We start from the raw sequence: 26,705 nt of genomic DNA, 5'->3' as shown, positions 1-26,705 counted from the left end.
GACGGGGGTGGGGGGGCTCCAGCTGAACCAGCAACCTTGTGCTCAAGCTGGTGAGCCCACACTGGAGCCAGCGACCTCAGCGTTTCAAACCTGGGTCCTCAGCATCCCAGGCTGATGCTCTATCCATTGTGCCACCACCTGAATAGGCTTAAAATTTCTTTAATTTGTAAATATTCTGCATATAGGGTAGTTATCGGGGCTTTGCAAATAGGGATATACAGTATAATTATAAAGTTAGGTAATAATGATAACTGGAAAAGGTACCTCACAGAGATACCTAATCCAAATGTAAGTAAATTAATCTAGACTAGATTCTCTCAAAATATGATTTTTCAGTCTCCAAAATACTTTTTTGAAGGTTCCATTTGAGATCTACTGGGAAAAAGACTTTGGATATGGGGATGGGACTATGGAATGTGCATTTTGAGTAAATAATAACAGCTAACATTTAATGTTGCTTATTACTGTTTCAAGTACTATTCCAAGGACTATATAACTCATTCTTTTCTGCAGCTCTGTGAAGTGAAGGTTATTCCCACATGACAGGGGAGGAATTTGAGGTATAATTGACTAAGAAACTTACTTGGGGTCACACACCTAGCCAGTGTTAGACCAGGATTATATGTGGGAAACATACCAGGGCATGAATGTAGTGGTTTGGAGAACCACTGCTGTACTTCAAGCCATATGAAATCGGAAAAGCTTTATTCTAAAATAATAAACTTGGGGGAGGGGGAGTGATGCAAGTAGTGCTTTACACTTAGTTCTATCTATGGGTTTTAAGTCTTTATCAGCCAGTACTGAGCTGGTCCTAAGACTACTTCATGGATTATAAAACTCTGCAATGTAAGTATGTTCTTTAGTACATCATAAAAGTTATATTTGTTTTTAACAGATTCCAAATAATGGATTTCAGTCCATCCAAGTAAAGTTTTTAATTTGATATACATTAATATATTGCCATACTTTTTATTAATGTTGGACCGTTCTGAATTCAGTTTTATATATTGAATCCTAAAGTTATAAGTTGGATTTAAATAAAAAGAATTAACTGGGTTTTGCTTCTTGGTTTTCCTTCTAGAATAGTGGTTCTCAACCTGCTGCACATATGAAGTACCAGTGAGGCTTTAAAAAAATATTGCTTTCTGGGGTCCACTCCTAGAGATTCCGATTTAATTGGTTTGATGATTGTAACGTGCAAGGATTGAGAAACCATTGTTCTAGGAAAATATTCAGGGACATTTTCTTTCTTTTCTCTGTTCTAGTAAATTCAGATAATACTGAAAAATACACTTGGATAGGAGTTACTAGAGAATGAACAGGATGTTAGAGGTGAACTCTCTAACAAATGTAAACATAAAACACCTATAACTTTTTTTATTCTTTCAGATTCATTACTAAACATGGGTGCATTTTTGGATAAACCCAAAACTGAGAAACATAATGCTCATGGTGCTGGGAATGGTTTACGTTATGGCCTGAGCAGCATGCAAGGATGGAGAGTGGAAATGGAAGATGCACACACAGCTGTTGTAGGTATTCCTCACGGCTTGGAAGACTGGTCATTTTTTGCAGTTTATGATGGTCATGCTGGATCCCGAGTGGCAAATTACTGCTCAACACATTTATTAGAACACATCACTAATAATGAAGACTTTAGGGCAGCTGGAAAATCAGGATCTGCTCTTGAGCCTTCAGTGGAAAATGTCAAGAATGGTATCAGAACTGGCTTTTTGAAAATTGATGAATACATGCGTAACTTTTCAGACCTCAGAAATGGAATGGACAGGAGTGGCTCCACTGCAGTTGGAGTTATGATTTCACCTAAGCATGTCTACTTTATCAACTGTGGTGATTCACGTGCTGTTCTGTATAGGAATGGACAAGTCTGCTTTTCCACCCAGGATCACAAACCTTGCAATCCAAGGGAGAAGGAGCGAATCCAAAATGCAGGAGGCAGCGTAATGATACAGCGTGTTAATGGTTCATTAGCAGTGTCTCGTGCTCTGGGGGACTATGATTACAAGTGTGTTGATGGCAAGGGCCCAACGGAACAACTAGTTTCTCCAGAGCCTGAGGTTTATGAACTTTTAAGAGCGCAAGAGGATGAATTCATCATCTTGGCTTGTGATGGGATCTGGGATGTAATGAGTAATGAGGAGCTCTGTGAATATGTTAAATCTAGGCTTGAGGTATCTGATGACCTGGAAAATGTGTGCAATTGGGTAGTGGACACTTGTTTACATAAGGTACGTAAGTCTTTTTATTATAATTAAAATACTCTATTATTTTGGAAAGACAAGGTAAGTAAGTAAACTTGATTTTTTTGTTTTTTAGTGAGAGGAGGGGAGCAGAGAGACAGATTCCCACTTGTGCCCTGACTGCAATCCATCTGGCATGCCCCATGCTCTGCCCATCTTAGGCCATTGCTCTGTTGCTCAGCAAACAAGCCTTTTTTTAATTTTTTATTATTTACTTATTTATTTTAGCTTCTGAGGCAGAACCACAGAGCCATCCTCAGTGCCCATGGCCATCTTGCTCAAACCAATCTAGCCATGGCTTCAGGAGGAGGAGACAGTGTGTGTGGGGCGGGAAGGGGTGGTGGAGCAGATGGTCACTTCCCCTGTGTGCCCTGACCAGGAATTAAACCAGGACATCCACATGCTGGACCAGCATTTTATTCACTGAGCCAGCCAGCCAGGGCACAAACTTAAAATTTAAAAACAATTATTTTATTATGGAAGACCTGTGTATTTTCTTCACTAGAAGTGAAACCTTTTTTTTTTTTTTTTGCCATTCTTGTTTGCCTCAACCTTCTAATTTGAAAATTAAATTATAAGTTTCTGTTGTATTTGTTGTCATTTAAGTACTGTATGGCTTGTTGCTGTGACAGAGTATCTATACAGAATGTGACTTTTTAATTCAACTTCTCAACATTGACAGCTGTCTTAAGCCTGATTATGAAGCAGTGTGATATTTTAAAATAAGTATAAAGTATAATTCTGTACTAGATATATATACAGAGCTCAAGAGCCACATAAAATATTGGAAGGTATACCAGAATATACCAGAAACCTAGGCTAGGTAAAATTTTGTAATTTAGCATTGAGCCTCTCCTAGCACGTAAAGTAAAAACTAGTAAAATATGAGCTGTATACTTCTTATTGTCTACTAAAAGAAACTTTTGCTAGCAATAAAATCTAAAAGGAGTTTACAAGTGACTCTAAGTAAGTATTGTATGGCATGGTGGTTAATAGCTTACATTTGTAGATATCAAAATTTTTTTCATATACATAGATGTTTTTTATCATCACTGATTTAAAAAAAAATGCTTATAGAAAATGCAATCCTGTGAAGAATTTCTGTGATTTAGATTTGTAGAAGTCTTTGAATCTTAACTTAATACAGTAATAGAAGAAAGAAATCCAGGCAAACACATAATAATTCCTTTGGACATCTTTAAAATATTAAGTAATTCCAAGTGGGTGCTTGACAGTTTCTATATTGTAATCAGTTAAAATTTTAATGATCTGGTCAGTGTCTGGAATATACAAGTGTTCCATGGCCGATTAAAAAGATATCAAGATAAACCTAAAGTTTTGGTTATATGAAATAAAGGTACTGACTTATTTATTTTGTCTAGGTCAGAACCTTTCTATTTCCCCACTATAGTTGCTTAGAAGGTATAGGCATAACCAGAGGGTTTCTCAAGAAGGATCTCTTAAGTTTATGGAAATGCTCAGGTTTTTGCAAAGTATCTACTTTTTTTCCATAGAAAGGGAAGAATCAATTTCAAAAAGAAGAGTTTACCTGCTGTTATTTCTAGTTGGAGCTTTTTTCTGAAAGGATTTTAATGATGGTACCTCTAGCTCTTCTGATTTTATTTTTTTAAGCACATGGTAGCTTTTTAATTTTTCTGGATAAGTTAAGTGTAGAGTGTTTATTGATAGTTGTCAGTGATCAAATAGTAAGTAGCTCTAAAAATGTCTTTCTTCTTGGACTTGAAATGGAGAGGCTCTGACATGTATTTTTGAGACAAAAGCAAGCATGTTGTTGCCTAACAAATGGAAACAGCATTTTTCTTGATTGTAAAGAGTATATGCTTTTTACTTGGAAAAAAAATCCAGATGATACAGAATATATAAAGAAAAACACAAAATTTTGCTACCCACCTAAGCTGGCTACTTGTATTGTTGTGTATCTTTTTTGCCTGTCAGTGTATATTTTTATAAAAATGAGCTCATTATACTTGTTATTTTATAACAATATACTTTTTAATTCAACAATATATTGAGGTTTTCATAAGTATTTGTCTAGATCATTTTTCATGTTTGCACAGCATTGAATGAATGACATGTAGTTTTGAGAGAATAACCAAGCATCTGTTAGATCTGTACTTTGAAGGAAGAAGTTGGTATTGTGGATAAACCGACTGTACTCTTTTCCATTGAAAGGATGACTTTCAGGAATTTTAACCTGTCCTTCAGAATGTGGGATTTAAATGATTCTGGGGACATATTTCACTTGATAGTTTTTAGTTTAAAGTGATTACATATGCCTGTTGGTAGTAGTGTTAAAAGATTCTAGGCAGAGTTCTAGAATATCAGAAATCAGAAATGATAGTAATAGGGACAAGAGGTTGGAATGCATGACTCAGATTTAGTGGGAAGTTGACCATCATAGTTCCTTTGAATGAAGCTGCATTCAAATTGAAATCAGTTTTTGAGAAACTTCGTTAGTTCTTTTGTGCTGAAACAGAACAGATTTGTGAACCACACTGTGTTTTTATATGTGGAGTTAAGTAAACCTCTTATCCATTTCTATTTTTCTAACTACGTAATTTTGTCACTCCACTTATTTGTATTGTAAAACCAAGGCTTAGCAATATTATAAAATAATATAGAATATGATTGCTTCAAATTTAGTTTGAAAGATTGAATATAAATTTAAAAATCCATGGAAAGCACTTAGCCCAGTGCTTAGCACTTAGCAATTGCCAAGTGGTTGTTAGTTGCTTAGTAGGAATCCAGTTTTTAAGTAGCTGTTTCCCTGATAATAGATTTAAATGAAATGTTAATATTTTCTAACACTTGTCATACCCTAATAGTTTACAAGCATTTTTATGTTAATTCATGACATCTTGGGAGATTGTGATAATCATCGTAATCACAATTGTATCAATAAATTATTGCTTTCCATGAGCCAAATGCTATTCTAAGCACTTTACACTTTTAAAACTCACTTAATTTTCACAACCATTAAAGGTAGGTAGCCTTATTATTGTTTTTAATAATCATTTCTCAGCATTGCCATTTTACAATATGAAGCTATAAATGTAGAATGAATGCACACATTCCTATCAGTTGGAAAATTAACTTGACTATGCAAGTTGGAAAATTATGATTATGTTTTATGATTTGCATAAAACCAAAAAGGGAAGAATCTTTCAGTTGCTATATACAAATTACTGAAATACATTTCTACTTTGTGTTTAGCAGAAATTCGTCTTTATAGAAGGAGCATTGAAATCATACATGTAAATTATTTCCTTTAAATATCTTACAACATTTAAACTTCTTGAACCTATCAGTTATTTTACAATTGATGGGATGTATAACTTATTATATATGGATGGATGGATGGATGGATGGATGGATGGATGGATGGATAAGGAATGGCAGCTAAGCAATGCTCATGTTTTTGTTACCAAAATAGAAAATGGTTAGAAGAAAGTGGGATTTCTAAAAATAATTATATATTGTGTATTCATAAAATTGCTTTAAAAATCATTAGTATTCAAGTGAATCTTGAACTTGAATATCTATTGTATAAAGTTTTTGCCTTATCTGAACTTCTACAGTAAATCCTGATTCTTGTGAAAGAACGTATTGACTGCTTTTTTATTTTTTGCTATTTGAAACCATAGTATGTGTGTATTAATACAGCCAATGCAGTATTTCTAGTATTAATCATTATGAAAGTTTTGATGGGTTTCATTAAGGAATGAAAGTAGTTTGGGCCAAGTTGGAAATCTTGACTGCTTCACCCCCTGATATTGAGAATCTGGTAATATACTTAGGATGGTTCTTTGTACTACTAAATCATGAGAGTCTATAGAGGGAATTTACACTTTTTGAAGTCTCCCTAATACCTGACCTCTCCTGCCTTTAAAACTTTGCTCCATTGATTTTTAGGAGGTGGTGGCAGAAGTTTTTTAAGGCCTGCTTGTCTTTTTGGCTGTGTCATGTGGGTTCCAAAAAGTTGGCAAGTCTAAACCAAACTGCCTGCCTAAATTCTTGTTGTACTGACTGAATAGACTAGAATGGGTGTGACCTTGGCTTTCTTGAGTTGGCCAACCCCACTACCAAAGTAGCCTACTGCCTACATTGGCTTGATTCTTTTAGAGTAGTGAATAGAAGTCGGGAGAAGGGGGTTTAAATTGGTGTTTGGAATGAAAATGAATATGTTGAATGTGTGCATTCTGGATGATTAAATGAACTGTAATTGCTAAATGTAATTAACTGTTTTGAAGTGGGTAGTAGGCTATAATAATAAAATATTTTTTCTTTCTTTTTTTCCCCCTCATATACAGGGAAGTCGAGATAACATGAGTATTGTACTAGTTTGCTTTTCAAATGCCCCCAAGGTCTCAGCTGAAGCAGTCAGAAAAGATTCAGAGTTGGATAAGTACTTGGAATCACGGGTTGAAGGTAGGAAAGATGCATTTATTTATCTATCTATTTATTTACTTTAATTTAGAAAGAAAGGAAAAGTATTCTTCCTGGTCTATCAAATAGTTCATTTTATTTTTCTTTCTCTGATTACATTGTTAGTGGTAAGTAAAGAATCCAGTAAAATTTGCTTCAAGTTATGAGCACCAAGTGCTCCAATTCCACTAATTCTTCTCTCCCAAGTTAATTATAGGAATTCATTACCATATATTTTTATCATGCTGATAAGAGTGATGAATTGCAGAGTTCATTCTAGGTTTCTTTCTTCATATTTCTAATTCTCTTCTACAGTGAGAAACCTGGCTGCTTCTATGAATCAAATCTTCTGTCACAGCTAACCTTTGTATAGATTCCTTCCTTACTCCATCCACATAGGCTTTGAACCCCATTCTAGGTCACATCCCCACCAGTGCTAAGCTTTGCCTACTGTGCTCAGGCTTGGATAGCCCATGTTGGACCCTGCTGCTTTCACCACTGTCCTCTGTACCCCCTTTAAGACTCACCTTGTTTACCTGACCAGTGGTGGCACAGCGGATAGGGCGTTGACTTGGGATGCTGAGGTCCCCGGTTCGAAAACCTGAGAGCACAGGGCCTCTGGCTTGAGTGCCAGATCATCAACATGATACCAAGGTCGCTGTCCTGAGCCCAAAGGTCGCTGTCCTGGCTTGAGCACCCCCCCCCCCCCCAGGAACGTATGAGAAGCAATCAATGAACAACTAAAGCAATGAAACTGCAAGTGATGCTTCTCATCCCTTTCCTTTCTGTCTGTTGATCTCCATCTGTCTTGCGAAAAAAAGAAAAAATGAAAGACATACCTTGCTTGGCCTTACCTGAAGTTTTCTGAGCTAAAAATTCATTATTATGTAGGAATGAGGAAGGGGAGAAGCTTTACCTTTAATACAATTGCTGATATATTTGTGTTTAAATCCGCCATCTTATTTGTTTCTGTATGTTACATCTATTTCTGTTTTCTCCTTTCTTGCCTTTTGGATTAATCAGCATTTTCTGTTCTGAATCATTCCTGCTTTTCCTTATTAGTCTTACATTCTTTTAAAAAATTAATTAGTGGTTACTCTGATAATATTAGAGATTATGACAGGATCCCCAACTTAATATTCCATTTTGATTTTATATGTGCTGTTTTTTAGATACAAAAAATTATCTTTTATGAAGTTATATCAACCTTATTTATTTTTTTTGCCTTGATGTCATTCTTACAAAATTTTTTCCTCAATTCAGGGTTACATATTGACCTGTATTTTCTCTCAACACTTTTATGGCTTGACTTTTTTAAAAAATAGTAAATACATTTGAATGATAATGATTATGATATGATAGGCTGATTGGATTTGACCTATTTTGAATCATATTTTGTATATGGTAGTTGTAGTAATTGGTGAAGGTTTTCAAATGTGTAATTACCATAGGAAAACTACATTCTTTTGCCTATTAGGTGGGGCAGGTTTCTTTTTTTTTTTCTTGATAGAGAGGGACAGTTAGGGACAGATGGGAAGAGAAAGAGAAAAGAAGCACCATTTCTTAGTTGTGGCACCTTAATTGTTCATTGATTGCTTTCTCATATGGACCTTGATGGGGAGAGAAGTTCCAGCAGAGCAGGTGACTGCTTGCTTAAGCCAGCAACCTTGGACTCAAGCCATGACCTTTGGGCTCAAGCCAACGATCATGGGGTCATGTCTATGATCCCATGTTCAAAGTGGCAACCTTGTGGTTTCAAACCTGGGTCCTCTGCATCCCAGTTTGATGATCTATGCACTGCGCCACCACCTGGTCAGGCTCAATTTTTAATTTTCCCCCTTCATTGTTTTTATTTTTCTGTAATTATAATATTAATAAATTTTATGTTATACTTAGTAAAACTAGATCAAAGGTGTTTTTCCATGTGGCTGTACTATGTTCATAGGGATACTTTTTAGTGATTATAAAGCATTTTACTAATGGCTGGCTATACCAAAATTTTTCCTTTACTGTTGGACATTTAATTTGTTCCAGTTTTTTTTTCCTATGGATAATGCAGGAATGAGCATATATGTGCAAATTTGCCTATTTTTGTTTTCATGTGATAGCCAGGTAATGTTTTCATGATAGCCAGGTAATGTTTTCATTTTATATTTTAACATAGGTACTACCAAATAGTATCTCATTTCACTCTGTAGTGAATATTGAATTATCTCATTAATTTAGAAACTTTTTTTTTAATCTACAGAAATTATGGAGAAGTCTGGTGAGGAAGGAATGCCTGATCTTGCCCATGTCATGCGCATCTTGTCTGCAGAAAACATCCCAAATTTGCCTCCTGGAGGAGGTCTTGCTGGCAAGTAAGTTGAACAAAAACTTGTTTGGGGTTTGTTTACAATTAATAATTAATTTGGGGTAAGAAGTACATCAGTTAATCTAAAAGTGCAATGAGTTGATGGTTCTTATACTAGAGAAGAACTCTAAAATTTGATCCAAAGAAATTTTCTTAAAGGAATTATTTACCATATTCTGAGGATGAAGGTCCTTCTTTCATTGGTAATTAAGAACAAATATATAGGATCAAATTCTGAGTAATATGTAGAAACTGTTCTTGGAAACTGTTTTGTGTGGCAGTTAATTTATGTGTCACATACTCAAGATGAAGTATTATTTTAAATACTTAAAAGCTTATTGTAATTTAATAAAACTAAAGCATAATTTTTTTTAGGCGCAATGTTATTGAAGCTGTTTATAGTAGACTGAATCCACATAGAGAAAGTGATGGGGTAAGTTTTATTTTATTTCTTAAGCATTTAATTTAATTTTAGAATGTAAAATTACTAGATATGAATACTTCACATATTGAAATGTGTAATAAATTATTACTGCTTTTGATTTTAAGGAGTTAAAGTTTAAGGAAATGTATTAAAATGGTGGTAGAGGTGAAGTTCTATTTTGTACATAGGTTTGTTGTTAATGGGTATCAAATACCTTTTTGTTTGAGATATACTTATTTCCTCCCTATATGTCTTCCTTTTCTTATCCTTCTCTCTTAAATCTTAATTTTGAGGCAAAGTGTGTGCTTTTAAATATCTCAGTTTCTCCTTTAGTAGGTAGACTTCTACCGTCAATGGAAGTTAGTGGTAGTGAATGAGTTGTTATTTTAATGACCAGACCTTTCAGTGACTCTGTGTGCCCAGTTGAATACCTGAGAATAATTTCTTCCTAATCTTATTGTTTGTGCGTCTATGTGTTGAACTAAGATAACCATTTTTGCTGTGCCATGCTATGCCTCATCCGAGCAAATCTGTCCCTTAACTGTCCACTGCTTCTTGTTAATTCTGTAGTGTTTTGTTTTTAGGACTAGTACCAGGAAACAAAACAGTATCTGTCTTTATTTCTTTTTTTTTTAATTGCCTTAAACATTAAAGTCAATAATACCAATAAGTATTTTTTTATAGGATTTTAAAGTTTTTGGACATCTAAAAATGAATAACTTAATTTTTAACAATGTATGCTTCAAAAATTTAAGAGCCTGACCAGGTGGTGGCGCAGTGGATAGAGTGTCAAACTGGGATGCGAAAGACCCAGGTTTGAAACCCCGAGGTCGCCAGCTTGAGCGCGGGCTCATCTGGTTTGAGCAAAGCTCACCAGCTTGAGCCCAAGGTCGCTGGCTCAGGCAAGGGGTTACTCGGTCTGCTGAAGGCCCACGGTCAAGGCACATATGAAAAAGCAATCAATGAACAACTAAGGTGTCGCAGTGCGCAACGAAAAACTGATGATTGATGCTTCTCATCTCTCTGTTCCTGTCTGTTTGTCCCTGTCTATCCCTCTCTCTGACTCTCTCTCTGTCTCTGAAAACAAAACAAAAAAAAAACAAACAAAAAAATTATGAGAGCCAAACCTAGTCACAAAATTTGTGGAGAAGCAGTAGATTCACCCTCCAAGTCTCCAGCTACTCTGGTAGAAATTATGTAGCATCTCAGTTACATTGTTTTCCAGGATTCATTATTACACAACAGTATCATAAACTTTTTTTCCTGTTGTGGAAATTTTTCAATTAATACAATTTAGTGAGTTGAATATAAATGATACTATATATTAATAATAGCAGTTTATGTCTTGGGCTAAAGCAGTCATTCTGTGTCTTTTGTGGCAGTTACCTCAAAATACTTAGAATTATATCCAAAGCTGTGAAAAATAACTTGAAAATAAAGATGTCATGTGGTACATTTAGAGAATTCTATATCAGACAATTGGGTATATGATGTTGACATAATTGGGGGTACAGAGTGAAGAGAGTTGTACCTCTAGATTGTAGTTGCTAGATTATAGGTTCCACATAGCACCCACCACAGTTAGAGGAAGTAAGCCCTCAAAAGTTATTTATTGATGCATTTATTAGCCATATAAATACTTTGTGTACTCATGTATTTGAAATGTAGCGTCAATGTGTAATCTTAAAAATTTTATTTCATTATACCTTGTTGAATTTCTTGGTCCCTCAAAAAGTTGGCTGCTTTTTCTCCAAACAAGATTTTTAAAATGTCTTATAATCCTAAATTTCTGTATACCAAGGATCATTTTAAAACTTTTTTAAAGATAGAAAATACTTATACATATTGTAGTAGCTTTATAGACAGTGGATATAAATAAGCAACAAAACCATGAAACTGCCTGACCAAGTGGTGGCGCAGTGTATAGAGTGTCGAACTGGGACGCAGAGGACCTGGGTTCAAAATTCCAAAGTTGCTAGCTTGAGTGTGACTGGTTTGAGCAAGGCTCACCAGCTTGAACTCAAGGTCGCTGGCTTGAGCCAAGGGGTCATTCGGTCTGCTGTAGCCACCCCCCCCCATCAAGACACATATGAGAAAGCAATCAAGGAACAACTAAAGTGCCACAACAAATAATTGATGCTTCTCATCTTTCTTCCTTCCTGTCTGTCCCTGTCTATCCCTCCTCTCTCTCTCTCTCACCAAAAAAAACCCCCCAAAAACCATGAAGCTGAAGGGAAATGTTTAGGATATAAAAATTGCCCAAAGTATGACTGTTATATGCCTATATAAATTAAGGAGATACAGACTTAATTACCTTTAGTATAAGCTTCCTGTTAATATCAGCAGATCAACCTCTAACAAGTTCACCACTTAGTGAATTGATGTAGGGAGGAGACTACAAAACATAAGACATGGTCCCATCTCTATTCTAAATGCAGTTTGCAATATAGATATGAACACACAAGTTAAGTAATAAAAATGTTTCACATCATTTAGTAAATAATAAAAAGAAATGACAATCTAGAATGTGGTTAATTGCCATGTGACTTGCACAGTGATTGCTGGGAAAATCAGATTTTCAGAGAAAAGGTAGGATTGAAGAATGATTTGATGGCAAAAAGGAAATGAGGTGATAGTTCAAGTATATGGGGGAGCCAAGACCAAAGTATAAACTATGATTGAAGGATATGACATAATTTTGTGTGGAACAGAGAACTGTGGTAAAAAGAATTTAGGATATCAGAAGTATTTTTGAAGAGACTTGGAAAGAACTTTAGATTTTTATATTTTAGATTGATAAGCCAATCTTATGTTTGGAGCATAAGAACGAAAAAGGAATATCTGGTATTTTAAACTCTTGGAAACATGCAGTCAGGTTAAAGGAGTGTTTTTCAACCTTTCTCATCTCATGGCACACGTAAACTACTAAAATTCTGCAGCACACCAAAAAAAATTTTTTTTTTTTTTGCAAATCTGACTCCCCCCCCACCCCAAAGGTATAATTTTGATTAATTCACACTGGACAATTATTGGCTGTTGTCACTTTTTTATTTGACTGTCTAAGGGAAAAGAGGTCAGTGCCCCTGACTAAATATCAGGTCTTGCATGCTTTAAAAATTCTTGCAGCACACCAGTGTGCATGCCATGGCACACAGGTTGAAAATCACAGGGTTAAAGAGATACTGGATGTTAAGTAGTTGTAAAATATTGTAGAGATCAGATGATAAGTATAATGTCATTATTAGTAGATAGATATTTGGATTAGAGAGTTCCTTCTTTATTATAAAATTAACTTGCAGCCCAGAATCTTACTTTACTTTATCCTTTCAGAATAATCATGACCTTAGAAGAGTGTTGAACCATAATCACAAGGAGCAGAAATGCACTGAAAAATACAAAATAAGCAGAAAAATAGATGTTTTATTAAGGTATTAGCTCCTGACCTACTATAGAAGTGAAATGGGCATGGACATGGTCCATAAATGCTCCCCATCTTAGTTACATCTGTGCCATGTGGAGGATGTTACCAGGAAGTAGAGTGTGTCAGGAACCAGGAGTTAACTTGGAGATGGGAAAAACTAAAGTGTGTCAGAAATTCAAAGGAGATGACAGTTGGGAGGTATTCTAAAAATAAACCTTTTTTAAATACCAAAGATAACTTGAAAAAAGAATGCTAGTCAGAGTGAGTCAGATTCATTTAGATTCCTAAAATTTTTACTTTATTATCTATCAGAGGTGATATTGCTGTGCTGTAAATGTTTATAAGGAGTCATTCATTTTTCTTATATTAAAAAAAAACTTTTGGTTAATATTTCAGAAAGCTAAGTCGAATATAAATAAGAAATTAAATAATTAAAAACATATTCAGAAAGTTCACTTTTTAGGGTAATCTTATTTGTTTACCAAATTTGTTTCTTAGTTCAGCTTTTTGGAACACATGCAATCAAATTGATATTTGCCCAATGTCGATATTTTGATTTTTATAAATCAAAATCTGTGGAAAAGAATCTAGGAGGAATTCTTAATCAAGGATTTTATGATTCTCCCTAAAGTTTTTGCAAGTGTATCTTTAATGATGACTATATCTGTGATTTTCATGAGACCCTGCCTGAGAGGATTCTGTGACCCTGAAAGAATAATCACCTATAGCAGTGGTCCCCAACCCCTGGGCCGCGGACTGGTACCGGTCCGTGGGCCATTTGGTACCGGTCCGCAGAGAAAGAATAAATAACTTACGTTATTTCCGTTTTATTTATATTTAAGTCTGAACGATGTTTTATTTTTTTTAAATGACCAGATTCCCTCTGTTACATCCGTCTAAGACTCATTCTTGACGCTTGTCTCGAAAGTTCGACAGTTATATTTTAAAATACCATAGTTTTTACGCCAGTCGCATAATTTTATTTTGTGCATTTATCCATCCCACCCTAAAGGCCGGTCCGTGGCCCCAAAAAGGTTGGGGGCCACTGACCTATAGGACCAAAGTGAGTCAGGCTGCATTTTGGCTATGAGTTGTTCTTATTTTAGGCAGAGCTCTGAGATCCCCCTCCTTTTCTTCTAAAATGCTAGTTTGTGTTTTATAACTAGAATATAAATTCTATGAGAATTAGGATCTCATCTGATTTATTTATGACTGTAGTCCTAGCACCTACAGACAACAAATGCGAGGGCTCAAAAAATACTTGTTAAATAAGAAGGACTTCTATTAATTCCTGTAGGAATTTTCTAAAACTACTCTTAAGTCATATATTTTAAGATACTTGAGATTGCTAATTGGTATGAAAGTATATTTTCAGAGCTTTTTATTTCCATGCAAAAATCTTTCAAAGAAGACTTACAATGCTTTGAATTAGTTTACCACAGATCAAATAGCTATTTAAGTTGATAATTTTCTAAGAATAAGGTGGGAACTTATATTTACGCAACTCCTATTGTGCCAAACCATATGCATATATACATATATGTGAGATCATAGAATCTAAACACCCTTCTCATATAGGTAACACTAAGAATAAGTGAGATGAAGTAGCTTGCCTAAGTTGCCAAGCTAAATAAATCATGCAGCCAGGTTTGAATCTAACTCTGAAAACTGTTCTCTTTACACCTTTCATGCTGTCTCTAAGCTATTTTGAAATATGTGTCTGTACCCCACCTCTCTGAATCATCCAAGACAAATCATTTCCCATTCTTTTGTGAATCTCATGTGTAATAATCATAAGATACTCTGTTTTTGATGAGGAATATTTTATAAAATTGTTGAAAGTAAGCAGTCAAGCCCTGCTCGTTAAACCATTATTTTTCATTTAAATACACATTTTTATTTATCCTGATCCAAAACCTTTTTAAGGCATGGTTTTTTGAGAAGGAGAGGAATGACAGGAGAGAAGCCCCAGGGAATCTTCATATTCTGTTTTGCATTGTCTTATATGCAATATTATTTTTATTTTATTTAAAATATGTCAGTTACTGCCCTGGCCAGATAGCTTGGTTGGTTAGAACATCGTCCCAAAGCACAGAGGTTGCAGGTTCGATTCCTGGTCAGGACACATGCAGGGAACAGATCGATGTTCTTGTTTCTCTCTCTCTCTCTCTCTCCCTCTCTCCCTCTCTCCCTCTCTCCCTCCCTCCCTCCCTTCCTCTCTCACTAAAATAAATAAATAAAATTTTAAAAAATAAATGAAAATAGATCAGTTACAATAAAGATAGCTGCTTGTTGCATTTTCACATTACAGTTAATTGCACCTGTACACAAATATGAGCTCTGTCACTTATTAATATTGTCACCCTGACAAATAGCTTGAATCTATCTGAGCCTTAGTTTCTCCACTTACAAAAATTAGGGTTGCAGTGCCTATTACTTAGGGTACAGTGAAGATTAAATGAAATTATGTATATGTTTTTAGCACAAACATTAGTTTTCCTTCCCTAGGTGGTAGGGAATACAAAAAGTAATACAGAATTATCTTTAATTCACTGAGTTTATAGTCTAATAGACTGTGAACAGAGATGCAAGGTGAATTAGTGGCTGTAATTGATGTGTATACATGATAAGCTATGTATGTATGAATTCAGGTAAAGAAAGTACAGCTATGTAATAGGTTCCTTTTCTGAAATTAATGAAACTCCATGAGAGGGTTATATAGCAGTATTTGAAAACTCAGATGAAATGTCTGGGGAGCAAAGGGTTTCACTCATCCATTATCTATCCAGTACAATAGGGAAATGTAATGTTCTGTAAGATAAATTGACTTTTAAATGTGGTCATAGCTCAGGGTCTTTTCAATTCAGTGGTTCTGTGATACCAGTCATTATAAATTCATCCCTACTTAATTTACATTTGGTTTTAATGTATTTTTTTCAAAGCAACTACTTTTTCCCCACTACTGCTGTTATGACCGTTCACAGAAACAGATGATTACTGTAATAAAGGTATCAGGTGGAGAGTGAGAGGCACTTATCTTTTGAACCCACCAAAATTGAAACAAAACCAGTGTAATAACCTTTGATCTAACCTTATCGATAGGTTCAAGTTAAGTAGAGTTATATTTTTTAGTTTGTTTATGGTCCTCAACCTGGGCTGTATATCAGAAGCATCTATCAGGCTTTAAAAAAAAAAAAAATTACCCCACCCTGGCTGATTGCTCAGTTGGTTGGAGCATTGTCCCAAAGTGCAGAGGTTACTGGTTTGATCCCTGGCCAGGGCACATACAAAAACAGATTGTTGTCCCCTCCCCCCCTCCCCTTCCTCTCTTAATGAAAATTAATTTAAAAAATATCACCCCATTTTACTGAATTTGGATCATGGGATGGAATTTTGGTGTCTGTATAATTTTTAAAAGTGCCATAGATGATCCTGGTGTGAAAACCAGGTTTGATAATCACTTTCTCTATGTGTAAGTCAACTGCCCAATGGAAGCAGATTTACAGAAGGAAAGGTAAATATGAAAAATCTTTTTTTTTTTTTTTAATTCAGTGAGAAGAGAGACTCCCGCATGCACCCCCACAGGGATCCACCCAGCAAGCCCACAAGGGGGGGATGCTCTGTTGCTCAGCAGCTGAGCTCTTCTTAGCATCTGAGGTAGAGGCCATGGAGCCAACCTCAGCACCTAAGGCCAACTCGCTCCAATTGAGCCATGGCTGTAGGAGGGGGAAGAAAGAGAGAGAAGCAAGATGAGGAGAGGTGGAGAAGTAGATGGGTACTTCTCCTGTGTGCCCTGACTGGGAATCGAACCCAGGACATCTACATGCTGGGCTGATACTCTACCATTGAGCCAACTGGTTAAGGCAAAAAAAATCTTAACAGAGAGTACATTTTAGTATGTTTTCTTTGCACAATAAATTTTACATATTAAAAAATAAGTTATTTTGACCTTTAATATGGTTGATGTTGAAAATTAGAGAATTCAAAGAAAACAAAGCATCTGTAACTTCATTACTCGTTGTTATTAGTTGTACAGGGCTGAGCAAAAGTATATAGATTTGAATTCAACCACTTCAGGAGGCCATGGAGCCATCCAAGAAGGTCACTGAAATTCAGGTTTGTTTACTGGTGTTCAAAGACTACAGGAACGTATGAATAATGAAGGCTGGCTATTGGAGCACTTAAGAGTTTGCACCTAAGTGCATTGTGCCTTTGTGACATTTTTTTTTTTTTCTTCATTTTTCTGAAGCTGGAAACAGGGAGAGACAGTCAGACAGACTCCCGCATGCGCCCGACCGGGCTCCACCCGGCACGCCCACCATGGGGCGACGCTCTGCCCACCAGGGGGCGATGCTCTGCCCATCCTGGGCGTCGCCATGTTGCGACCAGAGCCACTCTAGCGCCTGAGTCAGAGGCCACAGAGCCATCCCCAGCGCCCGGGCCATCTTTGCTCCAATGGAGCCTTGGCTGCGGAAGGGGAAGAGAGAGACAGAGAGGAAAGCGCGGCGGAGGGGTGGAGAAGCAAATGGGCGCTTCTCCTGTGTGCCCTGGCCGGGAATCAAACCCGGGTCCTCCGCACGCTAGGCCGACGCTCTACCGCTGAGCCAACCGGCCAGGGCACATTTTTTGAGTTAATAAAGCTGTTGTAATAATCATAACCTGCATGGGTTTTTTTTCTTTTTCCTTTTTCTTTTTCATTAAGTAGAGGCAGGGAGGCAGAGACAGACTGCTACTTATGCCCCAACCAGGATCCACCTGGCAAGCCCCCTACCAGACAGTATTCTGCTTGTCTGGGCTGCTGCTCAGTTGCTCAGCAACCAAGCTATTTCAGCACCTGAGGCAAGGCCATGGAGCTATTCTCAGCTCCTGAGGCAAACTTTGCTCGAACCATTTGAGCCATGGCTGGGAGGGGGGTGCAGTTGGTTACTTCTCCTGTGTGTCCTGAACAGGAATCAAACCTGGGACTTCCACACGCCAGGCCGATGTTCCACTGCTGAGCCAAATGGCCAGGGGTCTTTTTCCATATGAACAATTATAAGCCTACTTTTGCCCACTCCTGTATATTGCTGTATTTCTTTTCCATCTAGAGAGTTTCTATATAATATCCTAAAATGAACAGGTGCACAATAAAACGTGATACACAATTATCATCTCTTGATTTTTGTCACAAGGGCACTTTTTTTTTTTGTATTTTTCTGAAGCTGGAAACGGGGAGAGACAGTCAGACAGACTCCCGCATGCGCCCGACCGGGATCCACCCGGCACGCCCACCAGGGGGCGATGCTCTGCCCCTCCGGGGCGTCGCTCTGTTGCGACCAGAGCCACTCTAGCACCTGGGGCAGAGACCAAGGAGCCATCCCTAAGCGCCCGGGCCATCTTTGCTCCAATGGAGCCTCGCTGCGGGAGGGGAAGAGAGAGACAGAGAGGAAGGAGAGTGGGAGGGGTGGAGAAGCAGCTGGGCGCTTCTCCTGTGTGCCCTGGCCGGGAATCGAACCCGGGACTTCTGCACGCCAGGCCGACGCTCTACCACTGAGCCAACCGGCCAGGGCCACAAGGGCACTTTTTTAAAAAGCATTCAAGTACTCTCATTTTTCTAATAAACACTGTTCTTTATTGTGTAGATATTAGTATATCTTTGTTATAGAATTATAGAGTAACAGTTTAAGAATTTGTGTTTGATCAGTTGTAAACATTTTACTATATTTACTTTCTCTCTTTGTGTGTGTGCATATATACACTGCTTGTTTCTTTTTTTGACTGAACCTTTGACAGCAAATTGCAGACATCATATATTTTAACTTAATTATTTTGGTATGTACCTCTTAGGAATAAGGACTTTTATTTTTTGCATAAGCATAATGTTATATCTAAGAAAATTAATAATAAATTTAATATAATTTAATATCAAGTCCAAATGTTCCCAGTTGTCTCTAGAATGACAATTATAATTGTTATTTTGAATCATGGTTCTAATCAGGTTATTAAGTTACCGTTCAAGCATATTAAGCAAGTATTTAATCAAGCCCCCACTTTTTCCCCCTTTGACACTGAATATGAAGAATCTAAGCCAGCTTTTTATAGGGTGTCCTACATTCAGAATCACGATTATTTCTTTGTGATGTCCTTTAACTTTATCCTCTATTCCCTATTTTCTGTAAACTAGGAACTAGCTTTATTAGATATATATATATTAAACATTTTTGGCAAGAACACATGACATGGCTCTGTATTCCCTAATTCTTCACATTAGTGGGTATATAATGTAAGATTGTCTGGCTTTTTTACTCTTTCTGCTTAACTGTGCTCAGTTTGGATGTTTAGAGCTTATTCTGCTAACAAGATTAAGTAGCTACTGTTGTAGAAACCTGTAAGTTTCCCAAAATTTAATGAAATATAAAAGGAATGAGGAGTTTGCTATCATACCTTATGTTTTAAATAATTTGTCTATTTTTACAGATGTCTTATTAAACTCTTTAGAGACAAAAATGTAAATAAAAATTTTATCCATGAACACTTTAATATTTCCCAAAAATCTAGTTTGTTTTTATAGTTTAATATTTTGTATCTCCTACCTATCATTTAGCAGAAATGATGGAGAAACTAATGTTCTAATGGCCTGTTTTTCTGTCCTTTCATATTGTTTTACACACTAATTTTCTTTTATACTAAATCATTATAGCCAATTAATGTGTTTTTAAGTAAGTTAGTTTCAGGAAATGCTTATGTTGCTGTTGAATTCTATCTAATAGCAGAATAAACTTCAGGTTAAACTTCAAATTACATGTGAAATAAGACGGAAGCTAGTTAATGGTAATTTGCTAAAAATAACGATATTTTGATTGGGAATATTTATTATTTGATACAAGTAAGACTTGAAACTTATTTCATGAAATGTTTTTATGCTTAGACTATATTACTAATGGTAGAAAAATGAGTGTTTTGCTGTGATATGTTATGAAATACATGTGATATCCTAGTTTGTCTACTGACACTGGGGTCTTAAATCTTAAAAAAAGGCCTCCGATGAAGCAGAGGAAAGTGGATCACAGGGGAAATTGGTGGAAGCTCTCAGGCAAATGAGAATTAATCATAGGGGAAACTACCGACAACTTCTGGAGGAGATGCTGACTAGTTACAGGCTAGCTAAAGTAGAGGGAGAAGAAAGCCCTGCTGAACCAGCTGCTACAGCTCCTTCTTCGAACAGTGATGCTGGAAACCCAGTGACAATGCAGGAAAGCCATACTGAATCAAAAAGTGATCTTGCTGACTTAGACAGCTGTAATGAAGATGCAGGGGCAAACATGGGTGGTGGAAAAGTATGATTTGACTTTGTGGTGATACTTTTGTGATCTTTGATTTGATGGTTTTTACTTAGAAAGTATAATGTATGCATTTATATAACGGTTTTGTTATTTGAATCTTGGTAAACTAGTTTTATTATATTCATATAGCCTTGTTTTTTAAGAAGGCTTTTGCATACACCTTTATCAGATAGTTTAAAATTGACTATTTATAGTATTTTGAATTTAATAAAATTATATGTCATTTCCTATTGTACGCCATAAATGAGGCTACCAGATATTAAAGTCAGTAGTTAAATTCATACTAGATATGATTAAAGATTACTGATTAGCAAGATTATCCTATATTGTGGAAAACCCTGTTAATGTAGAAATATACTGCTTCACATTATTTTACTTATTATTATACTCATAGTTAGCTTTGTAATAAATTTGTGTTTTCTTTAGTAATTTTAGTTCTTCAAAGAATGGCTGATGCTGGCCTGTAATTTTTTTCCCAAGAATGATAATTTGTGTGTTCTTTGACTTGTTTATATTTTATATCTCTGTGGTTTTATTTTTAGAAATTCTGAACTATTGGATGTGTGATTATTTTTTCTCTCTCTGTATTCTTTATAAAAAATAATTTTTGAAAAACCTGTGTATTATTCATATAGCATTGGTTTGTAATTCTGTATAGCTTAACTACATACATCAAAATGTATGTCAACCAAGTGTTCAGAATGAAATAAGTGTTTAAGTCCAAATAAAGCATGTGATATGGAATAATCTATGCATGTTGTACTTATTTTTAAATTTTTTTTAAACAGGTTTGGTATATTGGAAAAATATCAATTAGAAATTTGTAATTATGTAAAATTTAGAAAACTATGGCTTAGCGTTTTTCATTAACTAAAAGGAAAAAAATTTGAGAAGTCTTGCTTTAAGAAAATCTAGTCTGTTTGTTATCCCCTTTTTGTGGTTCAAAATATTAACCTTTGGGCAGAATGGACACACATAGACATGTCAGAAAATTACCATGAAGAGCATTTTAAAGATCACAAGACTATCAACTTAGCTATAAGTGTTCATAAGATATTAATAAATGCAAGAATTATGGGGTATTTTAAAGAGTGGCAGTTATATGAGTTTTGTTTTTGTCACGTGGGGAACTATTGCTTAAAAACAATTATTTTGTGAATGTAGATTATTAACTTTTCTTCTTCTTGTTTATATTTATCATGTGTCTGAAGTTGCTTAAGGTACCATAAGTTGAAACTTTGGAATCTTCGGAGGTAGCTGATGTTTTGATCTATTTTGCCAATGTCGGAATACTTTTAAGTGGTTTAAAAGGAAGGCATTTGGTGGAGAGGGGAGAAAAAAAACAACCAGTTATCTATCTATATTAGATAGATCCATGTGTATACACACAATGTACGGTACACACAACTCTCTGTAAAAGTACCTTTTCAAACAAAGAAAGGAAGGTAATTTGTTCATCTAATTTTGTTTTCTTTTGAAATTCAGTCCAACCTGGAAGTGCTGTAGGTGAATAATAATAATATTCTTCCTTTTCTCTTCCTGTAGGGTGCTGGAGATCTAGAAGACCCATGGTAGCCTTATAAACTTCTAAAATGCTTTTGATTCTGAAAATTGGGGGAAAAACTTTTAATCACAATTTTCTTCAGTACATGGGAAAAATATTCTTGTGGATTCCCAACGTTTTGTGATATGAGCAGAAAATCCTTAGCATTTCCCATCATTTGTTCATATTTGTGTTTTCTGATAATTGCCACTTGTAGCATTGCCTGTATACTACAGTATTTTTGCCAACCTCAGGCATTCTGGTTACATCTGTATTGAACTTTTGGCCCTAGAAACCAATGGAGTTATTTCACCACAAATAACAATGTGCCTGAGGTGCATGGGAATATAGTTAGCTGTACTCTGAAGATACATTATGGTTTTTTTTAAACAGGACACAAAACATAAGCATGTAAGAGTAAAGAATTGTATGAAATGTTCTTTTTCTGAATTCACCAAGTTGAAAGCCTTTTGCAGCTTTTGTGGCTTGAAATTTCATTTGAGCAATTTACTATAGGGTATATATTTATTATTAATTGTTATTTAATTTTTTTTCCAATTTTACCTGTATTACCAACTGGGTTCTCCAATAATGTCCAAATTGTAATGTTGCCTGCTTCAAGATTAGTGTATTTGGCAATAGTAATATAAACCCTTCCAAAATTTGTGCATGTATCTACTACATCCTTCAACTCAGTAGAAAATCTTTGAAACCAAATGGATTAATTTATGGCTATTTATAATTTGCTTTGACATCTCACTGCTGCAAATTTTTTAAATGAAGAGATTTGCCTTTATAATGTAAATTGTGAGTTTTGTTTTACATGTGGGTTTCTATAGTTTTAATTTTTCAGCTTTTAAGATACAAGTTTTATGTAATTTGGTATAATTTTAAATTGTTTACGTTATTTTAAAAGCTCAGATTATCACATTTAAATGACTATAAATACATTTAAAATTATCTATTTTAGATCTAAGGAAATATTACAGAGATATTTTCATGGGTTCAGTAACCTTTCATTTTATAACATTGGGCACGGTACAGAGTGGCTGTCACATAAGGTACTTGAAGATTATTAGTTTAATTCTATTTTTACAATAACCTTGAATTTTTTTTGAGTTTTGCATGTATCCAATTAATGGTGAACATGAAGAGTGAAATATTTATCTAAAAGCTATTGGGGTATGAGAAGCAATGAATGTATCCATTTGTACCTGGTTTACATGTTGTGGATGCTTTGTAAACATTTTCCTGTATGTTTAAATTGTGTTTCAGCAGGATGTTAATTGCCCTTGTGTATAGTTAAAATGAGTCATCATCTGGTCTTGTGTGAAATGGAATTCATGGTATTTTCTGTAACATTTTCCTGAAGCTGTTTCTGGAGAGAGCCACACATATGAATACAGACAGCTTCCTGGATCATTTGATTTATTGTGTACCTGATTTTTGGTCTAAAAGGAATTATTGCCACAATATATTTTTATTTATTCTTTAGATTTTAGCTTTGTAAGTTAAAGTGCTTTACATGATGTTAAAAGCTATTTGTTTCTTTACTGGGTTGGGGGGAGGGTGTTAAAAGGGAATGAAGAATGCAAAATGGTTTATTGTTCAACTGTCCACTCTGATCCAATCCTGTACCGTACGTAGTACCTTTCCAGTATGATATTGTGATGTTTCATACAATGCAGTGAACATAACCAACTTGTTACCTAAATAAAGAATTGATAAAAACAGTGTGACATACTATTTGGTATAATTAAAAAAATAAGTTCAGTTTTGAATGTTAAACATTTTATATAGTTAGAATATTGTGAAATGTTTCATACAGATGTGTAGGTCAGTTATAATTCCAGGGAAGAATTAACCAAACTATATAGGACAATATTACTTAAACCTTTCTCCCCTCCCAAAACATTTTTTATATCATTTAAAAATTTTTTTCTCTGGACGTTTGTTGGCCCTTGAAACACAAAGTGTGAGTTAGCAAAAGAAAACCTCATTCAGTATTGACTAATATGAATAGTCCAGCTGTTCACAAATATTTTGGTCTCAGGACCCATTTATATTCCTTTTTTTTTTTTTTTTAAGAGACAGAGGGACAGGCAGGAAATGAGAGAAATGAGAAGCATCAATTCCTTGCTGTAGCACTTTAGTTGTTCATTGATTGCTTTCTCATGTGTGCCTTGACCAGAGGGCTTCAGCAGAATGAGTGACCCCTTGTTCAAACCTGTGAGCCTGCGCTCAAGCCAGCAACCTTGGGGCTCAATCCTGGGTCCTCAGCATTCCAGTCTGACGCTTGACCACTGCGCCGCCTGGTTAGGCATATATTTTTAAAGGCTGAAGCTCCCAGAAAACTTTTGCTTTTGTGGATATGTTTATTGATATTTATGGTATTAAAGAAGAAAACTGTTACCTGTTAACATAAATAGCATTGTTTCACAAAAAAAATACTTTCCAAAACTGAAGAGCACTGGCTTTTGTTTTATAAATCATCTGGATTCTTTTATCTGCCTCTGCATTCAGTTGGTTGCAGTGTTGTGCTTTGAAGTATATGAAGAAGTCTGGCCTCACAAATATATGTATTTGGAAGAATATTTCAGTAGCTTTAGATAATTGTGGATATTCCTCTGATACATTATCAAAATTCAGAACTGGTAGTTTCTTGAAGGTTAGTTGCAATTGTGAAATCTGAGATTATTCAACTTTGTACTCTGTTACCTTAAAATCCATTTGCTCTGTCTTGCAGTTTGACTGGATTGTCTACTTTTTGCATGATTCATTAACATTCATTTGTCATTTGGAAAATACTGGTTCATTGAATTATATAGTTCTTATGCAATGATTGAATTTTTTGTTTAATATAACTAGTCTTATCCAAAAAAATCTTAAGTGTGGAGAAGCTGCCACACTTACGGTAATGGCTACAAATTTTATTATTGGCAAGAAGTATTGTCAATTGTTTTCAGGTGACAGGCTGACTTTATTCATTTTAGCACAAATGATGAATAACCATGGTTTGTCAATCATTCTTTCAAGTAAAAATTGTGTTCCATGAAAACTGGTTAGTTCAGCTCACATCTTGAATTATAACATGAAACAGTCATTACATCTCAGCATGCGATAGAACCAGTACTCTCCATTTTATAGAGGTTATCTAAAAGATGTGTATTCAAGGATAGAGTTATAATTAATTTTTAGTGCTTAATCAAGACATTGTTAACTGAAACGGGCTTGTTTCTCCCTTATTTGAGTGCAGCAGTGAAGAGAGAATAACGACTCACTTGTTTGAAGCTGCTGTTTTCACTTGTGCTCAGGTGTCTGCAGTTTTACCCACCATTTCTTTTGCACAATCAGTGCGAATGTCAACACTTTCCAAAAAGAATAAGTACTAGTATTAAGAAAATAGCTTTGATTTCATAGACCTTCTTTAAAGGTTCTGTGGTACCCCCGACTTTGAGAATTGCTGCCCTCGTCCTGTTGGGGACAATGTTCATTTATTCTAAACGTCACAGTGTAACAGTAAATGAATGTTAAGACGTAAAGATATGACAAAATTTACTTGGGGGGGAGGGGCTATATCATTACTATTACACTGAAACTTAGAAAGCAAAGTAAAGAAGGTTGAATCTTTAGTATTGTACTTTTACTCCCAGAATGTTCCTCTGATGGGTTTCAACTTGGAAAACTCATGATTTAAGGTCGTATTTTTTACTGAATTTTTAAATCCATATTTTAAATAAAATAATTTTACTGTGGCTGAGATAATGCATCAGGTTGGCCAAATAAAAACAGGACTTTTTAAATGACAAATGGATCAAGACTATGATGAAGGGGTTTTTTTGGTTTGTGTTTGTAGTTTTTGTTTTGATTAAGGTTTTCAGTTTTCTGAACATTGAACAAGGTGAGGAGGAGTTTTGTAGGTGTTTTAATGTAAAGCACTTAAAATTTCTGTCATGTGTTGGTTTTTTGTCCAATAATGAGGCTTGGTCATTGCATCATTTACTTAAGATATTACTTGAGTTTTTGCTTTTAATTGTGTTTGGATAGTCACTGCAACTTTCATTTCAGCTTGTCAGTTTTATTTTCAGATGTGTGGGATTCAGTTAGGTTTTGGTGTCTTCATGGTGCTGTCAGGCTCTCTCCAACAAGCTAATTAGGCACTTAGTCCTCATAAGAAACAACAGCAAAATTTAAAACTTAAGGTGAAGATTGCCAATATAAAAATAAAACATTAACCTACCTATCTTTTAAAAAGCTCATTTTCTATGGGCTTTATTATCTAATGTAGCGAGTACTGAAATGTCAACTTTCATATTTTTTAGTTTTTTGGGGTTTTTTAAGATTATATTGATTTTACAGAGAGAAGGGATGGGGAGCAAGAAGTATCAACTCATAGTTGCTTCAGTTTAGTTGTTCATTGATTGCTTGTCGTATGTGCCTTGACCGGGCAAGCCCAGGGTTTCAAACCGGCGACCTCAGCCTTCCAGGTTGGTGCTTTATCCACTGCCACCACAGGCCAGGCTTGGTTTATTTTTAAATTAACATCTCATTTTGAAGGATAAATGAAGAATCTAAGCAACAAATGCTTCCAAGTCTTTTAACATTTAGTTTATTTATGTAAGTAGTACAGGTTATGTCCAGGAGTCAATTTCTTAATGCTAAATATAGAAATACTTTGAGAGTTGTACTGTCATTTATAAAAATTATAATAAATTGATTTTTCTACATGAAAATGATGATGCTGTCATACCCCTGAATTCCTTTTCTGTAGCCAGCTTAAATGGCTTTTTATAATGAGAAATAGTGTTAGTTGAGGAGAAATGTTTTTATAATATTAGCCTAATGTGTAAGCCAAAAATTAGAATGTCATTAATTTATATTCCAAACTCTAAGGTACCTGAAATATTTGGTAGAATGAGATTGTACATAAATAAG

The 26,705-nt window shown here is 35.4% G+C and overlaps 1 protein-coding gene across 3 annotated transcripts in view; it reads left to right on the top strand.

Annotated features, from left to right (window-relative positions):
* PPM1B (protein phosphatase, Mg2+/Mn2+ dependent 1B) overlaps positions 1–26,705 on the top strand; it is a 69,774-nt gene that overhangs the window by 34,420 nt on the left and 8,649 nt on the right. Inside the window, exons 2-6 of one of the 3 annotated variants that reach the window (XM_066378361.1) lie at positions 1,390–2,249; positions 6,593–6,710; positions 8,956–9,067; positions 9,436–9,493; positions 21,773–26,491. In XM_066378361.1, the coding sequence (XP_066234458.1) occupies positions 1,404–2,249; positions 6,593–6,710; positions 8,956–9,067; positions 9,436–9,493; positions 21,773–21,802 (1,164 nt within the window). In that variant the 5' untranslated portion in view covers positions 1,390–1,403 and the 3' untranslated portion in view covers positions 21,803–26,491. Of the gene's footprint in view, positions 1–1,389; positions 2,250–6,592; positions 6,711–8,955; positions 9,068–9,435; positions 9,494–19,921; positions 26,492–26,705 lie in introns of those variants that run through there. The other 2 variants (XM_066378359.1, XM_066378360.1) reach the window with 2 other exon arrangements.

Source organism: Saccopteryx leptura, chromosome 3 (genome assembly GCF_036850995.1).
Source record: "Saccopteryx leptura isolate mSacLep1 chromosome 3, mSacLep1_pri_phased_curated, whole genome shotgun sequence".
NCBI lineage: Eukaryota > Metazoa > Chordata > Mammalia > Chiroptera > Emballonuridae > Saccopteryx > Saccopteryx leptura.
This window is presented reverse-complemented; position numbering and strand designations above follow the sequence as displayed.